We start from the raw sequence: 23,438 nt of genomic DNA on the forward strand, positions 1-23,438 counted from the left end.
AACTTACGAAACTTCCATTTTGATATTCGGATCTTTGAATGTGTGTTTAATCACTTCTACAACGATACAAGAATAAATGCGAAATTCCGATTCAAGGAATAGAAAGTTCACATCACTGGGAATAATAATAAGTAAAAAAAAAAAAAAATTAAAACTGTCCTCTTTGAATAAAGCGGGTGAAAAATATAGAAAATGTATTTTCACAAAATTTAAGAAGTAATATAGGTTATTTTGGGAAAATAAATAAAAGTAGTACCAGTCAATAGCACATGTAAAGACTGTAGGCGTGCAGTATTTATTAATGAACATTTATAAAGAATCATGAAATGCAATGCTCTAAATATTTCACCAAAACGTCGAAGGTGCCACGTTCGGCATCTTTGGTTCATGTCATAAAATAAACAAATATCTAGTTATAACAACCAAAAGAACTGGGCGCATTAATCAAGCAGCCGAAATGTTGCAATTTTGGGGAAAAATGTAAATACATTTAGAGAGCGTCATTGTTCATTATGAAAGTGTGGCTACACTACTTCGTTTCGCATTGAGTCCAGCCGCAGCGGTCCCTGCGATCTGATAGGCCGAATAAGGCAGCGTGGAGATCGCACTATCATGGTGTTCGCCATGTTTCTTCACGTTGCCTATTATCGCTGAACCAATCATAAACAAAAATGAAGCACAGACACTTAAGACTGCTTACGTGTAGGAATGCAAGAGTATTCCTACATGCAGCGCATTCCTACAAGCAGCGCGCCACGTCTTCCTATCACACACGGTGCTCCGGCGGTGGCATCACGCTCCCCTACTACGTAGGCGTGGCGATACTCACCGACTTCATGACGGTTTTCATGACGAAGAATTGCGTTGTTATGCTTTTCGTTGTGTGTTAGTTCTGCAGCGCGTCCGCTTTGACCTTGAGCGCAACCGCCGGTTTTTGTGACAAGGCATATGCGTTGCTGTTCTTTTCTTCGTGTTTCTTTGGGAATGGGGATTTAGGTGCCATTTTTTCTGCTACAGGCGGCTACAGACAACGCCAACGCCGGCTTCGCTCCATGGGACAGCTAAGGCTTCCGCATTAAAAATACCTAGTGACTTCCGGTTTTCACGCCGCATAATTGGCCCCATTAGCTCGCACCGTTAGCTTCGTCTAGACAAAAGGTTAAACGAAGTGTGGCATCTTGTGATTGCCTCAGCTTATCGCCTCAATGACCCTCTACGTTCTTCTTCATTACGCCCCAAAAGACAAGAAGGAGACTGAGGTGCGACAGTATTGAGTCGACTGTGCAGCGCGGGCCGTCTATTTCGGTCGATAACCTAGGTGTCGTACACACGATCGTGGTGAGGGAACACACAAACTCGGCTCTTAGAGTCGGATCCACATTAAGTCTTGCCTTAGCCGAGGCTAGGAACTGATGGAGACAATCGAACAGGGCCAAAACTACATCGTCACGGCCCCCGTCGCCTTTGTGCACTCGCTGTCAACTGCGAAACCCTGGAGGTAGGAAGCTTCTGGAGGTGACATGACGCCGCCAAAAACGAAGCCAGAAGTTTGCGTGGAAACGCCCCCCCACAATGACCACATCTGTTTTGGTCACCCTCGGGTGCCACCCGAGGGTGACGGAAACCGAGAAAAAAGAAGTATAGTGTCCCTTACAAGTAAAGAAAAAGATAAACAAATAGTCACTAGGAAATTGTGATTTTCAGACGCGTCGTATTGTGGCACAGACGGGGCGGGAAAGAACATGTCGGAAAGGGGCTTTTGCAAGGTACATCAATATTGCTAATGTCTGGTATATTTAAACACACACGCACACACACACACACACACACACACAGTGTAAATGCACATTGAACATAAAAGCTGTCGAAAAATATATAGCAGAACGTTCTGGGTAACACGGAGAATGGTAATAATACCGTTAGGAAGATGAAGGCGACGACGGGGCAGTGGCGCGAACAACCATCTCGTGCCAGACCCCACGGGTCGGCTCAGCACCTATGAATCATTCTATCTACTGTCAGTCATCATTTGTGCTATCTTCTATGCTGCCGACCGCATCATCCTAGCATTAATAATACAATACGTATTGGTGACTCAAGTACCAAACAAACATAAGGCACTTGGTATGCGTCAGGAAAGGATAAGTTAATTTATATTACCCGGAATCCTATTTACCCACACCGGGAACTTCAATTACAGGGTACCTAACCCACAATAGGATTTCGTCAAATACATCATTCCCTAACCATTCAACTCCTCCCATCGTCTCTTCAACGCGATTCGGTAATACCATTTTCAGGGCGTGAAGGCGTACCGACAAAATAAGAGCAGCGGTTCATGTTTGTTTAGCATTTCGGAATTTCAGAGCATCAAAGTAGAACGATAACAAACCAGGGTACCTATCGGCTTCAGGATGTGATCCACTTCGTTTTCTTTGTGTTCAAAAGTCGCGCTGGTAAGGGAAAAGAAATTGAGTCCCCTCCAGAATATTCAGAGGGTACGAGCCGGCTCGAACGTACATCGTAAAGGTCCGAGAATTTTTTGGGCTGCGCGCAGAAATGAGGGCTTGACGAGTGACCCTGTGCGATTTTCCGGTAAGGTCTATCGCGAGCACTTCGACCAAATATCTAACCCGCCAAACTAACTTTGCCCCTCATTTTATCAGGCTTGCGTATTGTAGGAATGAATAATATTTTTAATATCAACTTACCTGTCCATTGGCGTTCGATAGATACATCTAACATGTTATTTGTGTCATCGCAATAAGTGTATTGCAGATTCGGACGGCCTAAGACCTATATCTACAGAAAAGAACTCTGATGGACGATGATTACAAGATATAATAGGTGCGAGTTGGGAAAGAGAGAAACTTAGTATATTGAATAATAATCATTTGTTAAATGGACTTGCAGAATCTTTACATGCTCTATTCACGGTCGCTTGTTTGGATAGTTGGTAAAAGGTCGCTATTAATCCTATTGGCGAGAAGATCCGACCACCTCGCCCTTAGAGGCTAAACTGATGATTAAACCCATGAAGACTGATCTGTATTTCTAACGTAGCGCTCGGTTGACGTGTCCATAGTCTGTAAGTGTTTTCTGCTCGTGCTCGTGTTCAACTAGTAAATTAGCGACTGAACACTAGTCCCATTCAAAAGCTGACGCAACTCTCATGTACATTCTTTACTCCGCGCCGATTTGAGAAAGATGACGTAAAAATACTGTGCACAGGTAGGGTTTGGTAAGCACCAAGCTTAGTAGAAAGCAAGTTGGACAAAACGCGCCCCTCTTGTTTGACCTCCTCACCAATATTACTTACACAATCTCCTCTGCTGTATCGTCAGAAAGTCCAGCATCAGTTGTTTCTTGCATTATTTTCAGTAGATTATTTATTGCTATTGAATACGATTCGTCAGAGCCTAAACCATCGTGATTTCCTCGTGGCTTAAATATTTCTCAAATGCATATCTAACTAGCACACCTAAATGCTTTAGTAAAGTTTACATAAATTCCACTTATCTAAGTAACCGCGCTTGGATATATAACGCGTGTCTAAGCAACGACACTTATATATATAGAACATTCCTACGCCTATCAAGCAAAATGTAATATCGCTAACCGTAAATTAAACTTAAAATAACTCAATTGCGCGTTAAAACCCATAACGACATGTAAGTAGTTTTTAACGGCACTAATACGTTTTATTTATTCTAAAGTGTGTACATTGAGTAACCCTAAAAGGATATCTCTCAACGTAGAGAAGTACTCAGTTCCCTATGCGATATTTCCAAAGGTATGGGGCCACTTTTGAAGCGTAATATCTTCGCTATGGAGGAGAGGAAAAATTTGGAAGTCGCGCAAAGCTACGTAATAATAAAATCGAGAGAAATATATAAAAACTTAACATAAGTAGCGAAAAATGCGCTCCAACAAAATATTTCATATTTGTCTTCTATGTACAGGGTAAACTTCTTGATGAAATTAGACCCAGTTTTCTTGGACCTATTCTCCTGCCCGAAATATGCCCACAAGTTGGAGGCCCCAGGAGACGACTGCGTGATCATTCCGGAAAAACCGAAGGTAAGCAATTAACGTTGAGTTTCAATTTTAACGACTATAACCTAACCTACTCTTTTTTGCAGAAGAAACGCAAGCCCAAGAAAGACACGTCTGTCAAGTTAGCCGCTATTGGAGCCGTTGTTCAACAACTTCTAGAAAACAACCTAACCGCTTTGCTGGATTCGGATATTGAAGTTCTTGATATTATAAAAGTATGATAATGTGTGACAAATCACACACGAGAAGACCAAAAAAACAATACTTGTGACAAACTCCAACTGACGCTCCTTAAGCTCCTAGCGATGGTATCGGAAGGATGGTTTTTGGATTGTCATAACGGGAAAAAACAGGTGCAAGCCTCGCCACTGGACCGTAACTGGTGTCGAATTTTTTTTATATTACGTGTAGCCGAATAACGTATTCTTGCGGTGTTGTTTGGGAAAGTGTGTTGACGAGAGGTTTTTATCTTAGTATTCGAAAATAAAATGTAACAACGCGGCTATTTTTAAGTGTTTTTTTATTAATAAAGCGATTAGCCGCGCTCTACTATTGCTGTTCAGCCACCATTTAATTAAAGCATAACTTTTTGTCACGCTTCTGTAATATCGCGGGGGATTCTGCATTTAAAATATTGAAAGGGAATGTGAGAAACAGTAGTTTCGTGATCCTTCTAACGAACAAGGCTGCCGTCCGTAGCCTCGTGTGGAGTAGTTTCTTAATATTACGTTCGTGCTAGCACTGTGTCCAGAGTAATTATCTACGCTATACCATGGTTTACAGATTCTACTGGCAGTTATTCGATTCCTTTTTGCATTGACTTCATCATTAGTAGAAAACGAAGTCATCGCACAAAAGATAATTACGATACTGAGCAGACAAATCCGCCTTTGCTTACTTCACTTAAAATATGCCAACAAACATTCATAACATGGGAGTTGCATATAGCAAGGCGCGAAAATATGCAGGAAAGCTGGTTATGAAATATCATGATCTAAACCCCGAGACAGGGAGAAGTAAAATAACGAACAGGATTACATGGAATCTCCAATATGTGTCCTCTTATCCGTTACTTTATTTTTTTCTTGTCTCAGAGTTTAGATTATCAGTCCCCCATCGCTGACTTAAAAAAAAAAAACATCATAAGAAACTTCGCAAAATATTACACGTGCGTTTATGCCAGGAAGCGCGCTGTTGTTGTGTTTCAGTTGAACTAAATATTACTGTCTTTAAATTTCCAAGTTGAGTAGAACAATAAAAATACTCAATATGTGCAGAACTCATAAAAACCACATTTTGCTCGGGGGTTCTAAGAACCACGTTCTGAAAGCCAGAGTTTTTTTCTTTTTTTTTTTTTTTTACTTCAGAAAGTCAAAAATTAGCAAATATTACATATTGTTATAAAGAGGACACGGCTAAAATACCCATCGTTCATAAATGTTCGTTCATGATTTCCTCCTCCTTTCCGTGTCCCACAGCCGCCCCGTGCACCACTCCTTATCCACATTAGACAGTTTTAGTATAGCGTTGCTGACTCTTATGTACGCAATTTGCGGTAGCATAGCGAACGCTAAAAACAACCTGCTCGGTCCGATTTTAGTTGTGCGTTACGTTGCAGGATGAACATATCGCATGATCTTTTTGATTCAATTTGCCAAAGATGAAAGAGTGTGTCGGTGAAAATAAGAAGAGTCAAAGAAAGAATAAAAACACTTAGGGACAAGGACAGACAGCACAGTTCTTTCAACTAGCAACACAGATTTACTGGTGTCTCCTTCAATAGTGCTATCTCCCTCCTAAAAAGAACACTAAGAATAGTGTTCTTTTTTCTTTCTTCCAAAATTTCTTTATCTTCTAGTGTAATGGAGGTGATTTTGTGTTTTTTTTCGGGCGTATATAAATATATTATTTTCCGTATCTTCCTCTTTAGTCTCAAACGTTAGGAAGGAGATAGTACTATTGAAGGAGACACCAGTAAATGTGTGTTGCTAGTTGAAAGAACTGTGCTGTCTCTCCTTGTCCCTAAGTGTTTTTATTCTTTCTTTGACTCTTGTCAATTTTTCACAATTTCTTTGCGCACGCAAAGCTTTAGCGTACGGTCTAGTAAAACTGACTTATTCACTCTCATAACATTGCTTCCTCGCGACACATGAACCTAACCCCGAGGTTCTGCATAAATATTCAGTCAGAATAAACTGGAGCCAGACGATCAAAATCAGGATAAAAAAGCTGTTTTTTTTTTCGCTAATAAAATTAGTCTGATCTTTATTTAGTTCAATTAAATGCACTTGATTTAAATCATGTTAATTTGGTTTAAAACACTGTAGCTATAAAAAGGGATTCTTTATCATTAGATGTAGATTACACAAAACAGAAATATATTGATCTATCTGTTTGAATATAAAAAAAATGCGGAAGAAACAATGACTAAATTTAAAGTACACTTTAATTAGCAACTTTATTAAATTTAATCCCGCCATGCTAAAAAAATAGTTTTTTTGTTTTAGTTGTGAAAAATATTAATTTTCTTTTTCTTCGAGGGCTGATTTCCATGCAATAAGGCACAGTTTCCCTTGTATTTGTTTCTCCCGCTTTCTGGATTTTTTGCAATACGACTTTACGCAACTGAACAGCAAAGTGAAAGATAGAAAGTTCCATCAACGCTCCGATTCGCCCCAAAGAACATTACGTTTTACTCATTTTTAGCCAGCTATGTAGTGCTTGATTAATACATTTTTTCATATACTCGGTCACTGATGAATATTTTATATAGATACCAAACATATACACATGAAAGCCTTAATGATAGACGAACTGTAAACTATTTCAGGGATTATATTTGTGAGAAAAGATTTGGTTGTGAAAACAATTTGAAAATATGTGTGATTTAAATCCGATCTATATTAGGATTTAAATCATCTTCATTTTTATTCTCCACCCTGAAAAAAACGCAAGACTTGAAGTTTAGGCTTTGTAGATGCCGCATAAATGAGGCAGCCGAGTCGTTTGGCCACCTTGTAGGAGCCGTCTTAATTGGGTTGAAGTTTCAGACTGCGACCTTTGAAGCGACGTGGCTGGTGCAGCCACACTTTATCTCGCAGCATCAATGGGAAACCTGGGGCGCATGAATTATGTCAAGTTCTTTTACTGCCACTGCTCGGATGAAGATTGTTTTGTGGGAAAGCACGCGAACAGTCAAGTTTTGAGCGTAGAAGGCGGGAGTAGTCTGAGCAGATAGCTAGGGTTTGACGCATGCGACTGTACCATTCGCGTTTTAGAATTGATGACCGCCGGCAACCTCAACTCTCTGCCCATTAACAACACAGATGTCGTAACTTTGTCGCAGAATGAACCGCCGATTGGTAAGCAAGTAGGAAGAACTGAATTAGAGTGTCTCAATTGTCTTGGTGCTTGTCGATGAACAACAAAGATGCTTTTTGAGTGAACGGTCGAGCCTCTCAACCATACCATTTGGCTGGAGGTGTAAGGGCGTTCTTCTCTTCGTTATTCCGACAGTCGGGCACGTGCTTTTGAACAAATGTGACTCACAGGTTCTACCCCTGCTGGAATGAATTTCGAGTGGCACGTAGTATTTTGGAACAATGTTCCCCACGAAGATCATGCTGATAGTATCTGCCTCGAACATCCGTACTTGAAAGGCATATCTGGCCATTTAGTTGAATAGTCAGCTATGACCATAACATACCGATTCTATTCTGTCGTCTTTGGTAGTGGCTGGCCTACAACATCAACTGCTACTCCTTTAAACAGCGAACTTACCTGGCACGCTACCATTTTTTTCTCGGCTTCGTGTAGTGGTCATTTGCGATACGCATAGAGGTCAGACTTTTTGCACTGCTCGCGCACGTCTTGACAAGGAACGATACAAAACTTTTTTTTTCTAGAACTCCCTATTGAGTCTTGCAAAATCCAAGATCTTCACCGCTCAGGGGTTTCGTGAAGACCATGTAACAGAATGTCTACACGAACTTCGGGTAAAATGAGCTGACGCGTGCTACTTCTTCAGTCTTTGCTTTCGCAGACACAATGCAACCGTGCACCTTGGAGAATGAGAGAATACCACTGAGCCCGGTAGGGTTTCACTACGCTGCTGTATGGTGTTATCATGTTCGATTCCGGTGGTTCCCCAGCCTCTTTACACTACAAAGAGTTGTAAATGGCTGTTGTTTCCTTGAAGACCACGGAGAACACCAACACTCAAGTTGATCAAGTCGGGCTCATCGGGGTGGTGTTCCGCTGACACAGGACGCACGGTCACTTCTGATGGTTAGAACGGCGTACAGTCAAGTATAAAAAACAGTTCGTTCTTCAAACATAGGCGACAGTTAGCAGGCAGAGAAAGACGTCGCGAGGGGGCGTCGGCATTTGAGTGTCCTTTGCCAGCTCCGTGTTCAATCTTGAACCCGTATTGCTGCAGTCGTTTAAACCGTCTGGCGACCTGCATTCCTGGGCAAGGCCGCATAAAGGTACTGGCTAAGGGGGCTGCAGCCCAGGGTCCAAGTCTGCCAGGAGGCCCCATGCTGGCCCCCGGAAATTTGAAAAAAATGTTAGTTGGTCTTAGTTCAAAACAGCTCAGACCTATAGGAGGAGCAAAGATCACAGGAGCTTTGGGCCCTCGCTTTCTGGTGTTGTACCCCTTTCTTTTTTTAACGGTTAAACAGGACTGCCACAAAGTTTTCTTCTCTAGACGATATTGTGCTTGCAAGTTAATTGTAAAAGACTGCTAGAGCAATAAAATGTAAGCGTTGCCTCCCACCCTCCCTGCGAGTGGGAGCAAAGCTGTCGACGCTGGCGGTCCCGTTTAAGTCTCTTCTAATTGAAGCCATACGGAAAGAGGGCCACGGAGTTTTTATTTTACTGGGGCCCCCTCGGCGCGTTTTATGGACGATGGTGGGTTGGAAGGCAAGCAAGTTTTGCCGAAGGCTACACAAGCAACACACATGCTACACATTATTTTTGTTCATTTGTTTTTAGCACAGTTCCCCGTAGATAGTGTCCTCCGAAATGACAAGTCTGCAAAAAAAGAAATATTGGGGAATCTCCGGAATCCATCTTTTGTAACCACTAACAGGCGTTTCAAAAAAGCCAGCTCTTGAAATGTCCCCAAAAACGTTTTCAAGGAGTGGTGACTGGAAGCAACTTCTCTGGAGCCTGTGTCTGACCTGGCCATGCGATGCAACACTTTTACTGTCATTTAGGAATATTAGCGCTGTCATTGTTTTACGAGCCTTTGAGGTTTGACCTATTATTCTTAGCTTGGAGTGACACGTCAAAATAGCTAAAAATTTCCTAAGTACTCAAGCTTAAAAAAAAAGACATCTGGCAAAAATAATTGAAACATTTTCCCCTGAAAATAGACAGCATGTAGGACAGGCGCTTTTATATATTATATAACATTGGTAGTCATGAGAAATACCTGTGAAAGTGTCGAAATGACAAGGGTGGCAATATTTCAATCGCATTCAGTCTCAATTATTTGTTTTATCATTTGAATGCGGAAGTCTGTTAGTTTAAAACATGAGAGTTCAGTAATAAAAAAGAGTAGACGAAGCGGTATGAGCCAAAAGTAATTTAACCATCAAGTTTACTTTGTTGTCTGTTTTCTTTACTGTTCAATTTAGTAATTAATTAAACAAGGACTAGTTAGACAAGCTTCAACCAATCCGAGCACTTTTTGGGATAAAAAAGTTATTTTATTGGATAGCTTTGCAAGTTGCGACTTGCAAGGCATGTCTTTAGGGGTGTCGAAATTGTTCTTGTTTTTTCTATTTTTGTAAATAGAATTTCCCGGGTTTTCTTTCGCTTACTGTCTAATACAACTTGTGCGCAAGTAATGTTGCCTCTAGACATCAAGGTGCTCACCTGTGCCATCTGACGAACACAATATCATGATAAATTTATGCAAACCGTCAAAGACACGTACTGCATAAAAAGCGTTGTAGACCTGGTCAGACAAGTTCATCGGAAGGCGGTATCCTGATTTTCTACTTTTCAACAGCCATCTAAGCGGCCATGAAGCTGCTCAGTGCGCGCGACATTTCTCAACATTTTTTTCAAATGTACAGTGGCCCAATTTTTTTATATATCAAGCGAGCGTCGACCGCCGGGGCGGCCAGCGCCGTGCCGCGGAGAAATGCGGCGACACGGGACAGACTAGGCGCGTGCGCACAAAGCTCTCTCCGTTGCGAGCGTCGTCTGCTAGGCTGTTCCGTTTACCGCCACACCTCCCCTGTTCATTACCTTTTTTACACTCCTCAGGCGTGGCGTGAACCGCGCGTCATCTCACGTTTAATTTACTTTTTTTTTTTTGTCTTATGCTTCCGTTTATTTTTGAGAACGCCAACAAAAATGAGAAATACGGTGAAGCGACAAGCTGAATGCAACGATGCATTAAACTATATACCGCAGCCAATGCTACGAGCGATCAAAACCAATCCAGCGCTGTCACCCTGTCACATGACATCGTGCTTCCACGGGCAGTTCTGCCCAACAGGAAGACCACGTGACAGACGTTTAGCGATGGACTGGCCAAGATGGCTCGTAGCGCCGGCTGCGGTACAACACAAAGTGAAACGGAGAATAGACAGGGTTTTCGCTTGGTGTTTTTTATTATCAACTGCGTTGTTGCTGTCGTCACCTAGCCTATATGTAACCGGATGGTCACTTTTTTTTGACCACCGGGCGCGCACATTTTTATGCTTCCTCAAGTGCCCATGGAAACACGGGAACGTGTTGTGAGAATGTCGGTGGGCGGCATGACGGAAAGGGATATCACAACAACAGTCGGGGTTACACAGGCAAACCGTCAATAGGATTGTGAACGCATTCCAAGAGGAGGGGCGCATCGGCGATGCACTTCGACATTGCAAGCGGCCTGCCCTCCCTTGCTACGGAGCAGGGGCTGCGTGCGATCAACGCCATAGCCTAGCAGACGACGCTCCCACTAGAAAGGGCTTTGTGAGCACGCGCTTAATCTCGCCCGTATCGCCGCGCGCCTCCGCGACACGGCACTGCCGGTCCCGGTGGTCGACGCTCACTTGATAATATTAAAAAATTGGGCCACTGTGCATTGCTTTGCGCCCTTAGTGAGTGATTAATTATTTCCGACACAGGCTCTAACCCACAATCGCATATGCTTCATTTACACTTAGTGAAACACGAATTTCCTAATCATCGAATCTACCGATGCTGAAACCTCCTATGATGTTTCATAAAATGAACAATATTTAATTTATAAGGTGGTGAAATGTGCATACTGCGGTCCTCCGCTGAGTCCACTTTGTGGGTTTCCCCTTTTATAGGGGTACCACTTATAAACACAGAAGGTTCCTTGGGTTCGGACAAAGACGTGTTTATTTGACTTGGATGCCACACGCTTGCCCGAAGGCCAACAATGTTGGAGATGACTGCGCTGTCTCTTTTGACAGGATCACCAGTCGGGGTCCGCGCTGCCGCTATTGACAGTATCACGGAGGGGGAGGATCAGATAAGGACATGAAGGCTCCGTCGAGCAGAGGCTCCCCCGGCGAGAGTTCCGCCCGTTGGATTAGGGCCGTCTTATATAGCCTGCGGGAATGGACGCGCCCGGGGTGGGTCGGATGTAGGTGGTTCCCCGGAGGAGCGGACGCGTCCAAATCATGATCCCGGGGGGTGTGCCTTAGGCAAATCACCCGAGAAGGACGAGGGAAAGCCGCCCACCAGGAAATACGGCTTCGCCCTCGAATCCGGGACGCGCCCCCCCCCCCCCCCCCCCCCCCCCCCCCCCGTGGCGACGTCCCACGGCCTGCCTGAGCTAGGCCTAGATAGGGATGCGGGGAACCCGTGGTTCCCACAACTTCCATGGTTCGTGCACAGCGCCATGCTTGCAGGCAGACGACGGCTAGGGGACGAATTTCCGCATATCAAATTTTTAATAGCGTACAGAAGGTGTCCTACAACCATAAAATTAAATGCCAATTTTTTACTGCTGTTGAGGGTAATACGTGGAAGACTTCCAGTGTCATTCGCGAGTTCTGACAACGACCCGTCTTCTCCTTGAATGATACATCGTATTTGCCATAATAAAGTCACCCGAGATATTTTTCGCCGAGGCGGCCTTCAAGAGCTTCCACGAGGCAATTGAATTTCCGCTGTGCCTAAGAAGGAAGATTATGAAGCAATTCTCAAGCTATCCCTCACGGTGTGCGTGCCAAAAGGCTCCTCGTGATGTGGTGGTCCATCCATTCAACTCGACGACTAGATTAAATTGCACTTGGAAAGCAATCCAGGGGTTGCGTCCATCATATGGGTCGAGCTTAACAATCATCTTCTCAGTAGCTAAAACCTGTTGGTATTGCCGCACATCAGACTCCACAGAAGGAGGAATTGTATGTCCTCTCCCATTCTCCGTATCCCCTGGAGCTTTAATGGTCAATGACACCTCACTTTCATGGCCGCCGTCGCCCGTTGCTCCAGTAGTCTCACCGGATTGCGGCGGTGTCCGTAGTTGGCCTACAGGTTACGCTGCTAGAGGCGATAACCCAGTCTCAGGATGTTGCTGGAGTTGAACGGCAACCTGGCGTTGGATCTCTGCAAGAGCTGATTGATATCATTTTCTAATAAACGCCAATTTCTTTGTTTCTTCCCTGGCTTCCTCTCAATGGTGACTTTGTTATTCCCTAAAGCTGAATAACGATGCCTGTAGCGAACTGATTTCCCCCAGGACTTGGTTAGAGTGGGCAGTGTGACGAATCTTCATTATCTTAGTTCTGACACCAATGTTCCGCGATTATGATCCATAGCCTCATTTTCTTCTGCGTGCCCTTGAACCGCTCTCTGCACCGCTTTTTAAACACATTCACACTTATAAAATTATGTTAAAATTGGTCATTTTCTTGCGCATTATGAAGGGTGCTTCTCAAAACATGGGCCAAGTTGTTAGCCCGAAGAGTGGGCATCGCACAATAACTTGATAATGAATTGTTATCTGCCAAAGGGCCCATTAGGAAAAATGTATAAGGCTCCGTGTTATTTAGTTTATGAGCTACTTTCGTTTAATACCTTTAAAATATTTATTATAGGTATGGTTTCAATTAGAAACTTGCTGAGGGTGATCGAGAGCCACTACTTAAACTCATTTAAAAAATATAGAAAGCACACACCACTTTTTGCGGCGTTCCAAAAAAACAAAAAATAAAGCCCAAAGTAACTGTGGTGCTCTTTCAGGTTACAAGTTTCCCATCGAAGCGCATATTTGCGCCAATGTCCCTGCCCCCTGAAGGCCAAAGCGCGCAATGTACGTGCGCAAGATTTCCTCCCCTCTTATAAGGGTGGCCAGACTAGATGCTCGCCTCGGCCAAGGGAGGCAGGACCGCAGGTGTAAATATGTGCTGCGATAGGAAACTGACACGTAGGGAAACGTCTAACCCGCCCAACGGCTGCGTTAGAATTCACAATTCCCTTCCGCCAGGCTTCTTTCTTCTACCTATGCCTCGACGTATATGGGGTACACATTTAGGCAATTCGCGTGCTACATTTCTGTAGCACTTGTTTTTACAACTATTAAACATGTTTTACAGCTCTTGCGCAAGCGCATTACGATTTTTTTTCGATATGCAAGAAGAGTACGAAAGTAGCAGACGCAACCACTCCGCTCTCCCCTTGGCTTCTGCTTTTTATTATCATATTTATTTCTATCTTTTACCCTGTCTGGAGAGATTCAAGAAGTAGGAATAAAAAATAATATCATAATACTGCCGCGCGCGTGGGCGAGTTGACAGGCTAGGCAGCCTTCACGGAGGTGACCGTGCAGTTTGAAGCTCCGCTAGTGCAGTTTTGATATTATCATTTCATTTTATTTCATTTATTGTACCCTTCTATCACCCTCAGGGGGCTTTACATAAGGGGAGATAAACAACAATATATATTAAAGCTCACAAAAAAAACACACACACACACACTCAAAAACAGTTTAGGTTATTTACGTATAAAGAGCGGCAAGTGCGGCTCGAAAAGTGCTGGACTCTTCAATTGTTACACTGTTATCGGAGAGTGAATTCCAGTCGGTAATAGGGAGCTGTAAAGGTGAAAAATTGTAGGTTTTAGTCCTAGCAATGGTGACGTGAAGTTTCCGTGTGTTGTCTGCGCGTGAGGAGATGCGGATGGCGGCTCTGCAATACTTATCTTTTTTGGATGGCGAATTTTAGTTCAGCTGGTGAGCACAAATCAGATGTGTCACTTTTCGACGGTCTGCAAGAAGTGGAAGCTGAAGTTGCTGCTTTAATGATGTACTGTTTGTGCGGGTGTAGTTACGAAGTATCAAGCGAGTAGCTCGGTTTTATATGGCTTCTAACGTATCGATTAAATATGATCGATGCGGATTCCAGATGACAGATGCATATTCAAGCTTGCTGTTACTATTTTTTTCCTGTCAGAATTGTTCTAATGCATTTTTGCTACTCGTTATTCGTTTGGGTTTAAAACCTCCATAGACTAAGACCGTGCACAAAAGCAGCCGTAGCGCAGTGCATGGAGTCCATCGCCGACGCACGGTGTACGAGTCCAATTTCGGTTTAGTTGCAGGCACAAGTTCGCCTCATCGCACGTATATTTTCTTTTTTTTTGCATTTGTCTGTCCTTTCTATTTATGACAATAGCTCGACCTATGACATATCGACAAGCCCTACCGTAAGTGACCGGGAAATCAGCGGCGATTTTGTTGATCAGATTTTTTTTTTGTGCCGGATGTCCTTCGCACTCCAAGGAAGGCATTTTAGAGTGCTCAGTGCGTTGTGCGTTCTCCGAAGTGGGTAGTATCAAAGGAAATCCAGCAGGCGCCACACAATGATCTTTTATTGAAAATCAATTTATCATTTCCGCCGAAGTCAAAAACCGAGAGCTAGACAATGTAATACATTAAAAAACTCTCATCGTAAAAAAAAAAAAAAAAATTATGTTTTGTTATGTATTATGTTTATTATGTATTATATTATGTAAAATTATGTATAAACATAAACAAGTTATGTTTATACATATTTTTTTTTTAATTCGAGGCAATCACGATTAGACATAAGTTTGAACTGGTTTTACTAGCTTATAAATAAATTACCTCCCCCCCCCCCTCCCCAGAAGAAAAAAAAATAAAATGAAAAACTGATCGAAAGTCGTTTTTAATGATTTACAATGGTGAGTGAATTAAAGTTGTGACAGACGGCAGTCATCGAATACGCGCCGCCAATCCCCGCCATTTCATACCTTTATTTAACTCGACATATGTAAACAACCAACTATGAAGCCTCGTGTTCTGTGGGGTATGCGCCACAGTGTAAAAGCATTTAAAAAATACAAAAATAAATATGAACCTTACCTCAATGCCTGAATCTAGACAAAGAACCCAGCTTTACTACGGACAACCGTTCGCAGGTACCATAATATCTTCGACAAGATTGCTAACACCAACTTTTTGCATGGAAATTAGGGAAAGGAGCCTTCAAACTACAGGGTATTTTTATCACTAAAGGTGCAAATATACAAGCAATTTCTATAGCTTTTGATAGAGTTATTTAATATTATTCGCGGCCTAATTGTGTACAAAATTGTGATATTCTATTTTGTATCGAACAGGGTACAAGTGTCCAGTTTGTTCATCTCTGATTTCACTCTGCATTCAAACGTGATCGCGAAGCGTTTAAAAATGGCCAGGTTGTAGTTGACTCGGCAAAAGTGTACGAGGTACTCAAATTAAACCACGCACTGAGGCAGGTTGCTTTGATGTATAAATTTGTGGACATATACGAAACCCACATATTGTCTTGACCAACTTGCCGCGCGCATTTCAACGCGCGGCAAGTTGGTCACAAGAACAGTTGTACGTCCTTCTTGGAGATCCGCTACGCCTCGTGCGACACCAATTCCTTTTTGGAGGAGCAATTCGACGCTGCCTTCCAGAAGAGCTTCACCGTGTATGGCTGAGTCGGTTATAACGGTGACGAAAACACTCGATCGCGGCGGTAGGCTCACATGGTTGGCGATAACTCGGATAGCGGTTGACGTCGTTTTTGTCTCCGCCAGCGGCAGAACAGGCTTTCGCAGCGTCAACTGGTTTGCGGCGAGGTCAATGACTGCGCCATACTCGCAGAGAAATTCCATTCCGAGGATAACGTCCCTCGAACACTCTTGCAGAACGACGAACTTCACAAGGCACGTCTCACCGTGGATCTCGACGCGAGCAGTGCATCTCCAGACTGGTGTGATGAGGTGCCCTCCGGCGATTCTTTGAGGTCCATCCCACGGCGTCATGACTTTTCGAAGGCGGCGGGAGAGCCTCCCACTCAAGACTGAGTAGTCTGCTCCGGTGTCCACGAGGGCGGATGCGTCGAGGCCGTCGATAACAACGTTTAGGTTGTTGGACACCGATGCAGGAGCGTCGTTGTGATGCGTAGCGTCGGGAGGGTAGGAGCGCTCCGGTCGTTCTTGGAGGCTTTTTACGTCTCCTCGGCAACTCCACCTCCAGGGGTTGCCGCGCCTAGTTTCCCCGGCGAGGAGCGAGGGGTGACAGGCTTTCACGTCGGGGTCGGTGCATCGGCGAAGCTGGACGTCGGGGCGAAGGCGATCGGAACTCTCGGCGGGACGCAGGCTCGGGGGACTGAGGTCGTCGCAGGTAATCGTCGATCTCCCGAGGGCGTTCACTATACCGGGGGCGCGGGTCGTTTGGGTGGAATCCGTGCAACCCGAGTCGTCGGTATGGGCATCGGCGATACACATGGTCAGTTTCCCCGCAGTGGTAGCACAGCGGGCGTCGGTCAGCCGTCCTCCAGACGTCTGTCTTCCTCGGCGCAAATCGCTCTGGGTGAACGTGCGCCTGATCTTCCTGTCGTCGGGGGTACTGCGGTGTTGGGGCGTCTCTTCGGGGCGGCGCCGTGGCTTGGCGGGAAGCTTACGGCGGTCGTCGGGCCATGGCGGCGTAGCTCAACGTCGGTTCCTCCGGTGCTACCTTGGTGACGGGAACCTCTGGTAGGAGCGCCCGATGCACTTCTTCTCGGACAGCCTCGGCGATGGAAATGGTTGGCGGACGGCTGGTGGTTGGCAGCAACCTTCGCAGTTCCTCCCGGACGACCTCCCAAATAATTTCGCGGATGTCCGTACCAGGCGCGTTTTCGCTGCTAAGCAGCGCGGTTGCAGTGACGCTTGGCTGCCGCTGGTAGTGGGAAGTGCGCGTTTGGAGGGCGCGCTCGATGTTTGTCGCCTCGGTGACGAAAGCGTCGACGGTTGCCGGCGGGTTGCGGACGAGGCCTCCGAAAATGTCGTCTCTCACCCCGCGCATGAGGATTCGCAACTTCTTCTCTTCTGTAGCTCGAGGGTCGGCGCGGGCGCTCAGGCGTAGAACGTCCTCTACGAAGCCGGTGACGCTCTTGTTGGGGCCCCGAGTCCTGGTTCGCAGTAGGTCCTCGGCTCTCTCTCGGCGGTGGTGGTTGACGAATGTAGCCTTCAGATCGGTCTTGAAAATGTCCCACAACGTCAAAGAGGACTCATGGTTCTCGTACCGGTATTTGGCGGTCGCCTCAAGCGAAACGTAGACGTTGTGCAGGCGCTGCTCGTCGGTCCAGCCATTGTGAAGGGCAACGTGTTTATACTGGTCAATCCAGTCTTCGACGTCTTCGTAGAGTTCACCGTGGAAGGGGGCAGCCGTCCGCGGTGCGACGGGCATGTAAATGACGGGGGAAGCGGTGGGGCTTGCGACTGGTTGGCCATCGTCGTCTTCTTCGTCTTGGGCTTGTGCAGCAGCAAACCGTACTCAAGATCCTCTCCCTTTGGTGCGGCGGCTGGTCCGAATTTCAGGTTCCGCGTTGAGTGGTCTTCTCACGGAGCCGGGAGTCGGACCTGCACTGCGGGCCCTTGGAGGGGAACGCTGCACGGGCATGCGGTACCCCGCACCTCCACCAAAATGTCACGAATGACGATTGATGAGGCAAAGATAACTGAAGGAACTAAACGTTGAATGGGGCGAACTTGTGCCCAAAACAAAAAGGAAACAGAAGAAAACAGCAGAGCGTCGCGGGCGTCGATGGCGGCAAAACCGCAGTATCGAGCGCAGGGGCGAGACTGACTCTGGCCCGCCACGCGAAACCCCTTATGTACACGCGTGGGCTTCTGGAATAATTGGCAGAGAAGGTTCGACGCGTAGAACATTCGGGCCTGGAGCAAGCCAACATGATTCTCGAATTTTCCAGAACACTAAATTGCAGGAATAAACAAAAGACACGTCGCTCCCAGGAATCGAACGCTGGCTTTCCGCGAGGGAGACAAGCGCGATAACCATTAGGTCACGTGCGTGCTGCCTACTTGGCCAGCTGCGCGCGCGGCGTTCCTATAATAACTTTAGTTATTAACTGAAGTTCCTAGGCCACGTGGTTAGTAATGACGGCGCCCGCCCATACCCCGAGAAGACTCGCGCCGTCGCGGCATTTCCAGCGCCGACAGACAAGAAGGCCGTGCGAAGATTCCTTGGACTTTGTGCCTATTATCGACGCTTCGTTCGGGATTTCGCAAGGATTTCCACACCACTTGCAAACCTCACAAAGGACGCCGAGAGGTTCGAATGGGCCGAGGAGCAGCAGCAGGCATTCGACGAGCTGAACCGACGACTCCAGACTCCTCCTGTGCTTGGACATTTCGATCAAGATGCGGAAACAGAAATTCACACGGACGCAAGTAACGCGACACTGGGCGCAGTGCTGGTCCAAGTGCAAGAAGGCATCGAGCGAGACATCGCCTACGCAAGTCGGACACTGTCCAAGGCGGAGAAAAATTACTCCACGACTGAGAAAGAGTGCCTTGCGGTCGTCTGGGCAATCACGAAGTTTCGTCCGTACTTGTACGGGAGTCCGTTCCGTGTAATCACGGACCACCACTCGCTCTGCTGGCTTGCGAACCTGAAGGACCCGTCAGGACGCCTCGCTCGATGGAGTCTCCGACTACAAGTGTTAAACATGACAGTGGTCTACAAGTGAGGCCGCAAGCACAGCGACGCCGACTGCCTGTCCAGAGCCCCCGTTGAAACCCCTTCCGGCTGCAGCGACGACAATGACGACGAGTGCTTCCAAGGAGCAGTGAACACCGACGACATGGCATGACGTCAACGGGACGATGCTGAGCTGCGCGAATTAATCGAGCACCTGGAAGGGGGCAGGAGTACCGTGCCACGTGTCTTCTCACGACTACTGCCGACCTTCGCCATTCGACAAGGTGTACTCTACAAAGAGAACTTCGGCGACAACAACACACCGTGGTTGCTGGTAATCCCGACCGACCTTCGGGTGGAGATCTTTCAAGCATGTCACGACGACCCGACGTCAGGACACCTTGGTTACAGCCGAACACTGGCCCGTATTCATGAAAAGCATTACTGGCCAAAGCTCCCCAAAGCCGTCCACCTCTATACCCGATCGTGCCACGAGTACCAGCGACGTAGGAAACCGCCGACGAAGCCGGCAGGTCTCCTGCAGCCGATTGCTTCCCCGACCGCACCGTTCCAGCAGATCGGAATGAACCTACTTGGCCCTTTTCCGCCGTCAACGTCCGGAAACCGCTGGATAATCGTCGCCACGGATTATCTCACGCGGTACACTCTAAGAAAAAATGGAGGAAAAAAGTAGCAACGGCGCGCCTTCCTCCCTTCTACAGACGCGCCCCCAAGCGGACACGAGAAAAGGGGAGGAACGAAATGTTTTTCTCCTTCTCCAGGCAGACGGGAGAAAGCTTTCGCCCTCCCGACTCATCGTCTTTCGGTTTCGTTTTTCGAGCAGGCCGCGCACGTTGTTTAATAAATAGCTGTTGAGTTGATTGAGCTCCAGCAGCAGCGAAGGCCGCCTGTAATTCCATCTTCTAGTTTAAACGTCCAGAACATTTCGGTTGCATTGACGTTTTTATCACTAATTTTATCAAACGAGCAAACGAAGCCGCTAGAAACAGCGAAGTTCGGAGCAGTGCCAGCAGCGCCACGTACACTGGGGGATGGCCGTCTCCGGACTGCGTGACTCGCGTGGCACGGAACGACGGAACTACAGCTAGCGTCCCTAACTACAGCCACTGCAGGCTGCATCACTACAGACTACAGTAGCGAAAGCACGCGGAACTGTGTCGACGTTTTCGACGTTATGGAAACTGCAGGAACTGCGTCCAAGACAGGCAGGCTTTGCTGCCGGCTGCCTGGGTGACTTCTCCCCTGAGTTCGGTTCTGTTTTCCGATGCCGAGTGCAACCGGCGTTCAACGTGGTTTTGTGTTTGTGCGTGTCAGCAACATAGCTGCAACATCGTGATGACAGTGTTGGGTTGTGAACAGAAGACTGGAATTATCGCCGATGTGACCGTGTGTTCGCGTATCAGTGGTGTAACAACAAGATGAGATCGTAAACGGTCGGGCATTGATGCCGCTGGTCGGGCCTTGATCGGAGGGGGCGGGGTGTCGCAGGTTGACATTCCGCTCTACATTAAAAAGTTTCATACCACTTGAGGGGTTACGTGCAATCGATCAACGTGCGGATAGTCATGTTGGAACGCTGGTCTGAACAGTAGAAGCTCCTATCGTACGGTGGCTAATGTGACTGTCGGAATTGTCTCGTCCCCGACAGCGATCGCGCTCAGGGGCAAGGACTGAACAGTACGAAATCGTGACGTAAAGTGCGTATATTTACAGTATGGAATTTCGGCATTAATAACAATAGTAGGTAAAATTGAAAAAAAAAGCTACCCTTTATTTTGCTGTTTAATTATACTACGGTTGCTGGAGAAACTGCCCTCCGTGGCGCGCTGGGATGAGCGCTAGAAGTTTTCGGGCTCGCCACGGCGTAGTTTCGTACACTTAACACCTGCCGCAAGTCGCGGCTTTGACTGCATTCAAGTTGATCGAAAAGCAATTTCTCAGTCCGTGAAGCATCACTTCCAGCTGACTGAATATCCGTTCTACAGAGATTAATTCAAACGGCAATTGCAGCTTCGCGCGAACAGCACAAATAGAAAAACAAATAGAAATACAAGCTACGACTTGCCGTGTGGGGAAACAAACTCATAGCTTCGAACCGCATTGGAGCGGCTTGATTTATTGGCTTTCAAATAATTACGGCATGATTGAGCGTTTACTTTTTAATAAGAGATTCAACCCCTGAGCCATTCAAAATACTCTCAGAGGTATGACATTGCATGGAAAAAATCAACATGCTGGGAATATTTTTTATTGCTTAGGGAGTCACCGAAAAGTTCCGCACGTTCAAAACGACCAGTATAAAAGACGGAAACGCAGAGCACGGGTGTAGTGTTCGGGTTAATGTGGTGCTCCGTTGTATTGATATTTGTGTGTGCAGTGCCAGTGCATGTGCTTAATGTATGTTCACCTGATGCTTGTAATAAGTGTATGGGTGTCATGTTTGTATAGTAGAGGGTCCTCAAGCACAGTAGTGGCCTGAGAGAAGCAAATTATTTTTTTGTAGAACATGAATTGGGCGGTACCTAGCGCCACCTAGCCTAGCTACTTGCAATTACTCTGCTTGACCCCGCCATCTGGTGGCTAGCGATTTAACCTTCTAACACGCTACGCGATAAACAGCGGCTTCGAGTTCGTTCTTTCGAGAGCGACTTTTGGTTTCGCGGAGTGAGTTTGCCCTTCTCCGTGATGTGCGGTTGACGAAGGAATTGTGACTCGAGGAACACCAAAGGTAAGACGCAAAGTGCGCGAAGTAACTAGGTATCGGTTGTCTCCGTTCAACATCGCAGTGCTGTCGACGAGAAGACTGAGTAACTGCTTTCGAAACGCAGGTTTCTGTACCTGTGGGGGAATCTGGCTTCGGAAGTAAACACAGTTTGCGGAAAGCTCGTGTTACGCTTTCATTTGCTGCTGCTCTCGTCCCGTACAAGAGACGTAGCGTCCTCGTTAAGCCTTATTGGGCTCGATTTGCTCGATTCGGGGCCGCCATATTGAGATGCAAGCGACGGTGGAACTTTGCTCCCCTGCTTCAGGGACGAAGGTTTCTCCCTTTCTAAAGGAACATAGGTTACAAGACCGTTCCTCCCGTAAGGGAGGACTATCCGTACCCTTTTTTCTAAGAGTGTACGCCGAAACGAAAGCCCTTCCTTCAGGGACTGCGGTGGAAGTCGCCAAGTTTTTCATCGAGTCCATCGTCCTCCGGCACGGCGCTCCCGAAGTTCTGATTACAGATTGCGGATCATCGTTCATGGCACAGATGACGCAAGAAATCCTCCGGCTCAGTCACACCAGTCATCGTCGTACCACTGCGTACCACCCGCAGACCAACGGGCTGACGGAGCGACTCAACAAGACAATCGCCGACATGATCTCTATATACTTCGACGTAGAGCACAAGACGTGGGACGAGGTGTTGCCCTACGTCACGTTCGCCTACAATACGGCGGTTCAAGAGACCACTGGATTCTCACCTTTCCAGCTGGTACATGGTCGGAAGGTAACGACCATGTTGTACGCAATGCTGCCCCATGAGCCATCTGACAATGAGAGCGACGACGCCCAGGCGGTTGCTCAACGCGCCGAAGAAGTCCGCCAGCTCGCCCGACGGAAGTCCGCCAGCTCGTCGCAGGGACGTTCACTTCCAGCCCGGAGACAGGGTGTGGGTGTGGACGCCCATCCGTCGCCGCGGCCTCAGTGAGAAACTGCTGAAACGGTACTTTGGACCATACAAGGTACTTAGTCGCCTCGGCGAGCTAAACTACGAGGTGATGCCCGACGGAACACGAACATCGTCACGCCACCCACCACGACCTCAGGTCGTCCAAGTCGTGCGCCTGAAGCCGTATTACGCTCGATAGGACTGTGGACCTTATGTGCTCAAAAGGACTCGTTAGTTTCTCGTTCTTTTTTATTTTGTTTCGTTTTCCGTTGCATGGGGGCGATGCACTTTTTAAAGGGGGGAGTAATGCCGCGCGCGCAGCTGGCCAAGTAGAAAGAGCGCGCGTGGCCAAACGGTTATCGTACCTGGCTCCCACGCGGAAAGCCAGGGTTTGATTCCTGGAAGCGGCGCATCTTTTCGTTTATTCCTGCAGACTAGTATTCTGGTAAATTCGAGAACCGTCTAGGCTAATTCGAGGTTAGAATGTTCTACGCGCCGAACCTTCTACGCCGAATGCTCCAGAAGCCTACGCATGTACAAAAGCGGCTCAGCGTGGCAAGCCGGGGTCAGTTTCGCCCCAGCGCTCGACTCTGCTGTCACGCCGACTTCGAAGCCCGCAACGCTCTGCTTTCTTCTGTTCCCTATTTATTTTTGGGTACAAGTTCGCTCCATTAAACGTTCGCCTCATCATTTGTCATTCGTGGCAATATTTTGTGTTTATGGTTTATCTCCTTTGTATTCAATTTC

The 23,438-nt window shown here is 46.6% G+C and overlaps 1 protein-coding gene across 1 annotated transcript in view; it reads left to right on the plus strand.

Moving 5' to 3' along the window:
• LOC121832989 (membrane metallo-endopeptidase-like 1) overlaps positions 1 to 4,693 on the plus strand; it is a 148,881-nt gene extending 144,188 nt beyond the window's left edge. The window contains exons 20-21 of the mRNA XM_042290369.1: positions 3,963 to 4,080; positions 4,143 to 4,693. Coding sequence (XP_042146303.1) covers positions 3,963 to 4,080; positions 4,143 to 4,277 — 253 coding nt within the window. The 3' untranslated portion in view covers positions 4,278 to 4,693. The remainder of the gene's footprint in view (positions 1 to 3,962; positions 4,081 to 4,142) is intronic.
• The last annotated feature ends 18,745 nt before the right edge of the window (positions 4,694 to 23,438 follow it).

This window comes from Ixodes scapularis, unplaced genomic scaffold (genome assembly GCF_016920785.2).
Source record: "Ixodes scapularis isolate PalLabHiFi unplaced genomic scaffold, ASM1692078v2 PGA_scaffold1__304_contigs__length_218370807, whole genome shotgun sequence".
In the NCBI taxonomy this organism is placed as follows: Eukaryota; Metazoa; Arthropoda; class Arachnida; order Ixodida; family Ixodidae; genus Ixodes; species Ixodes scapularis.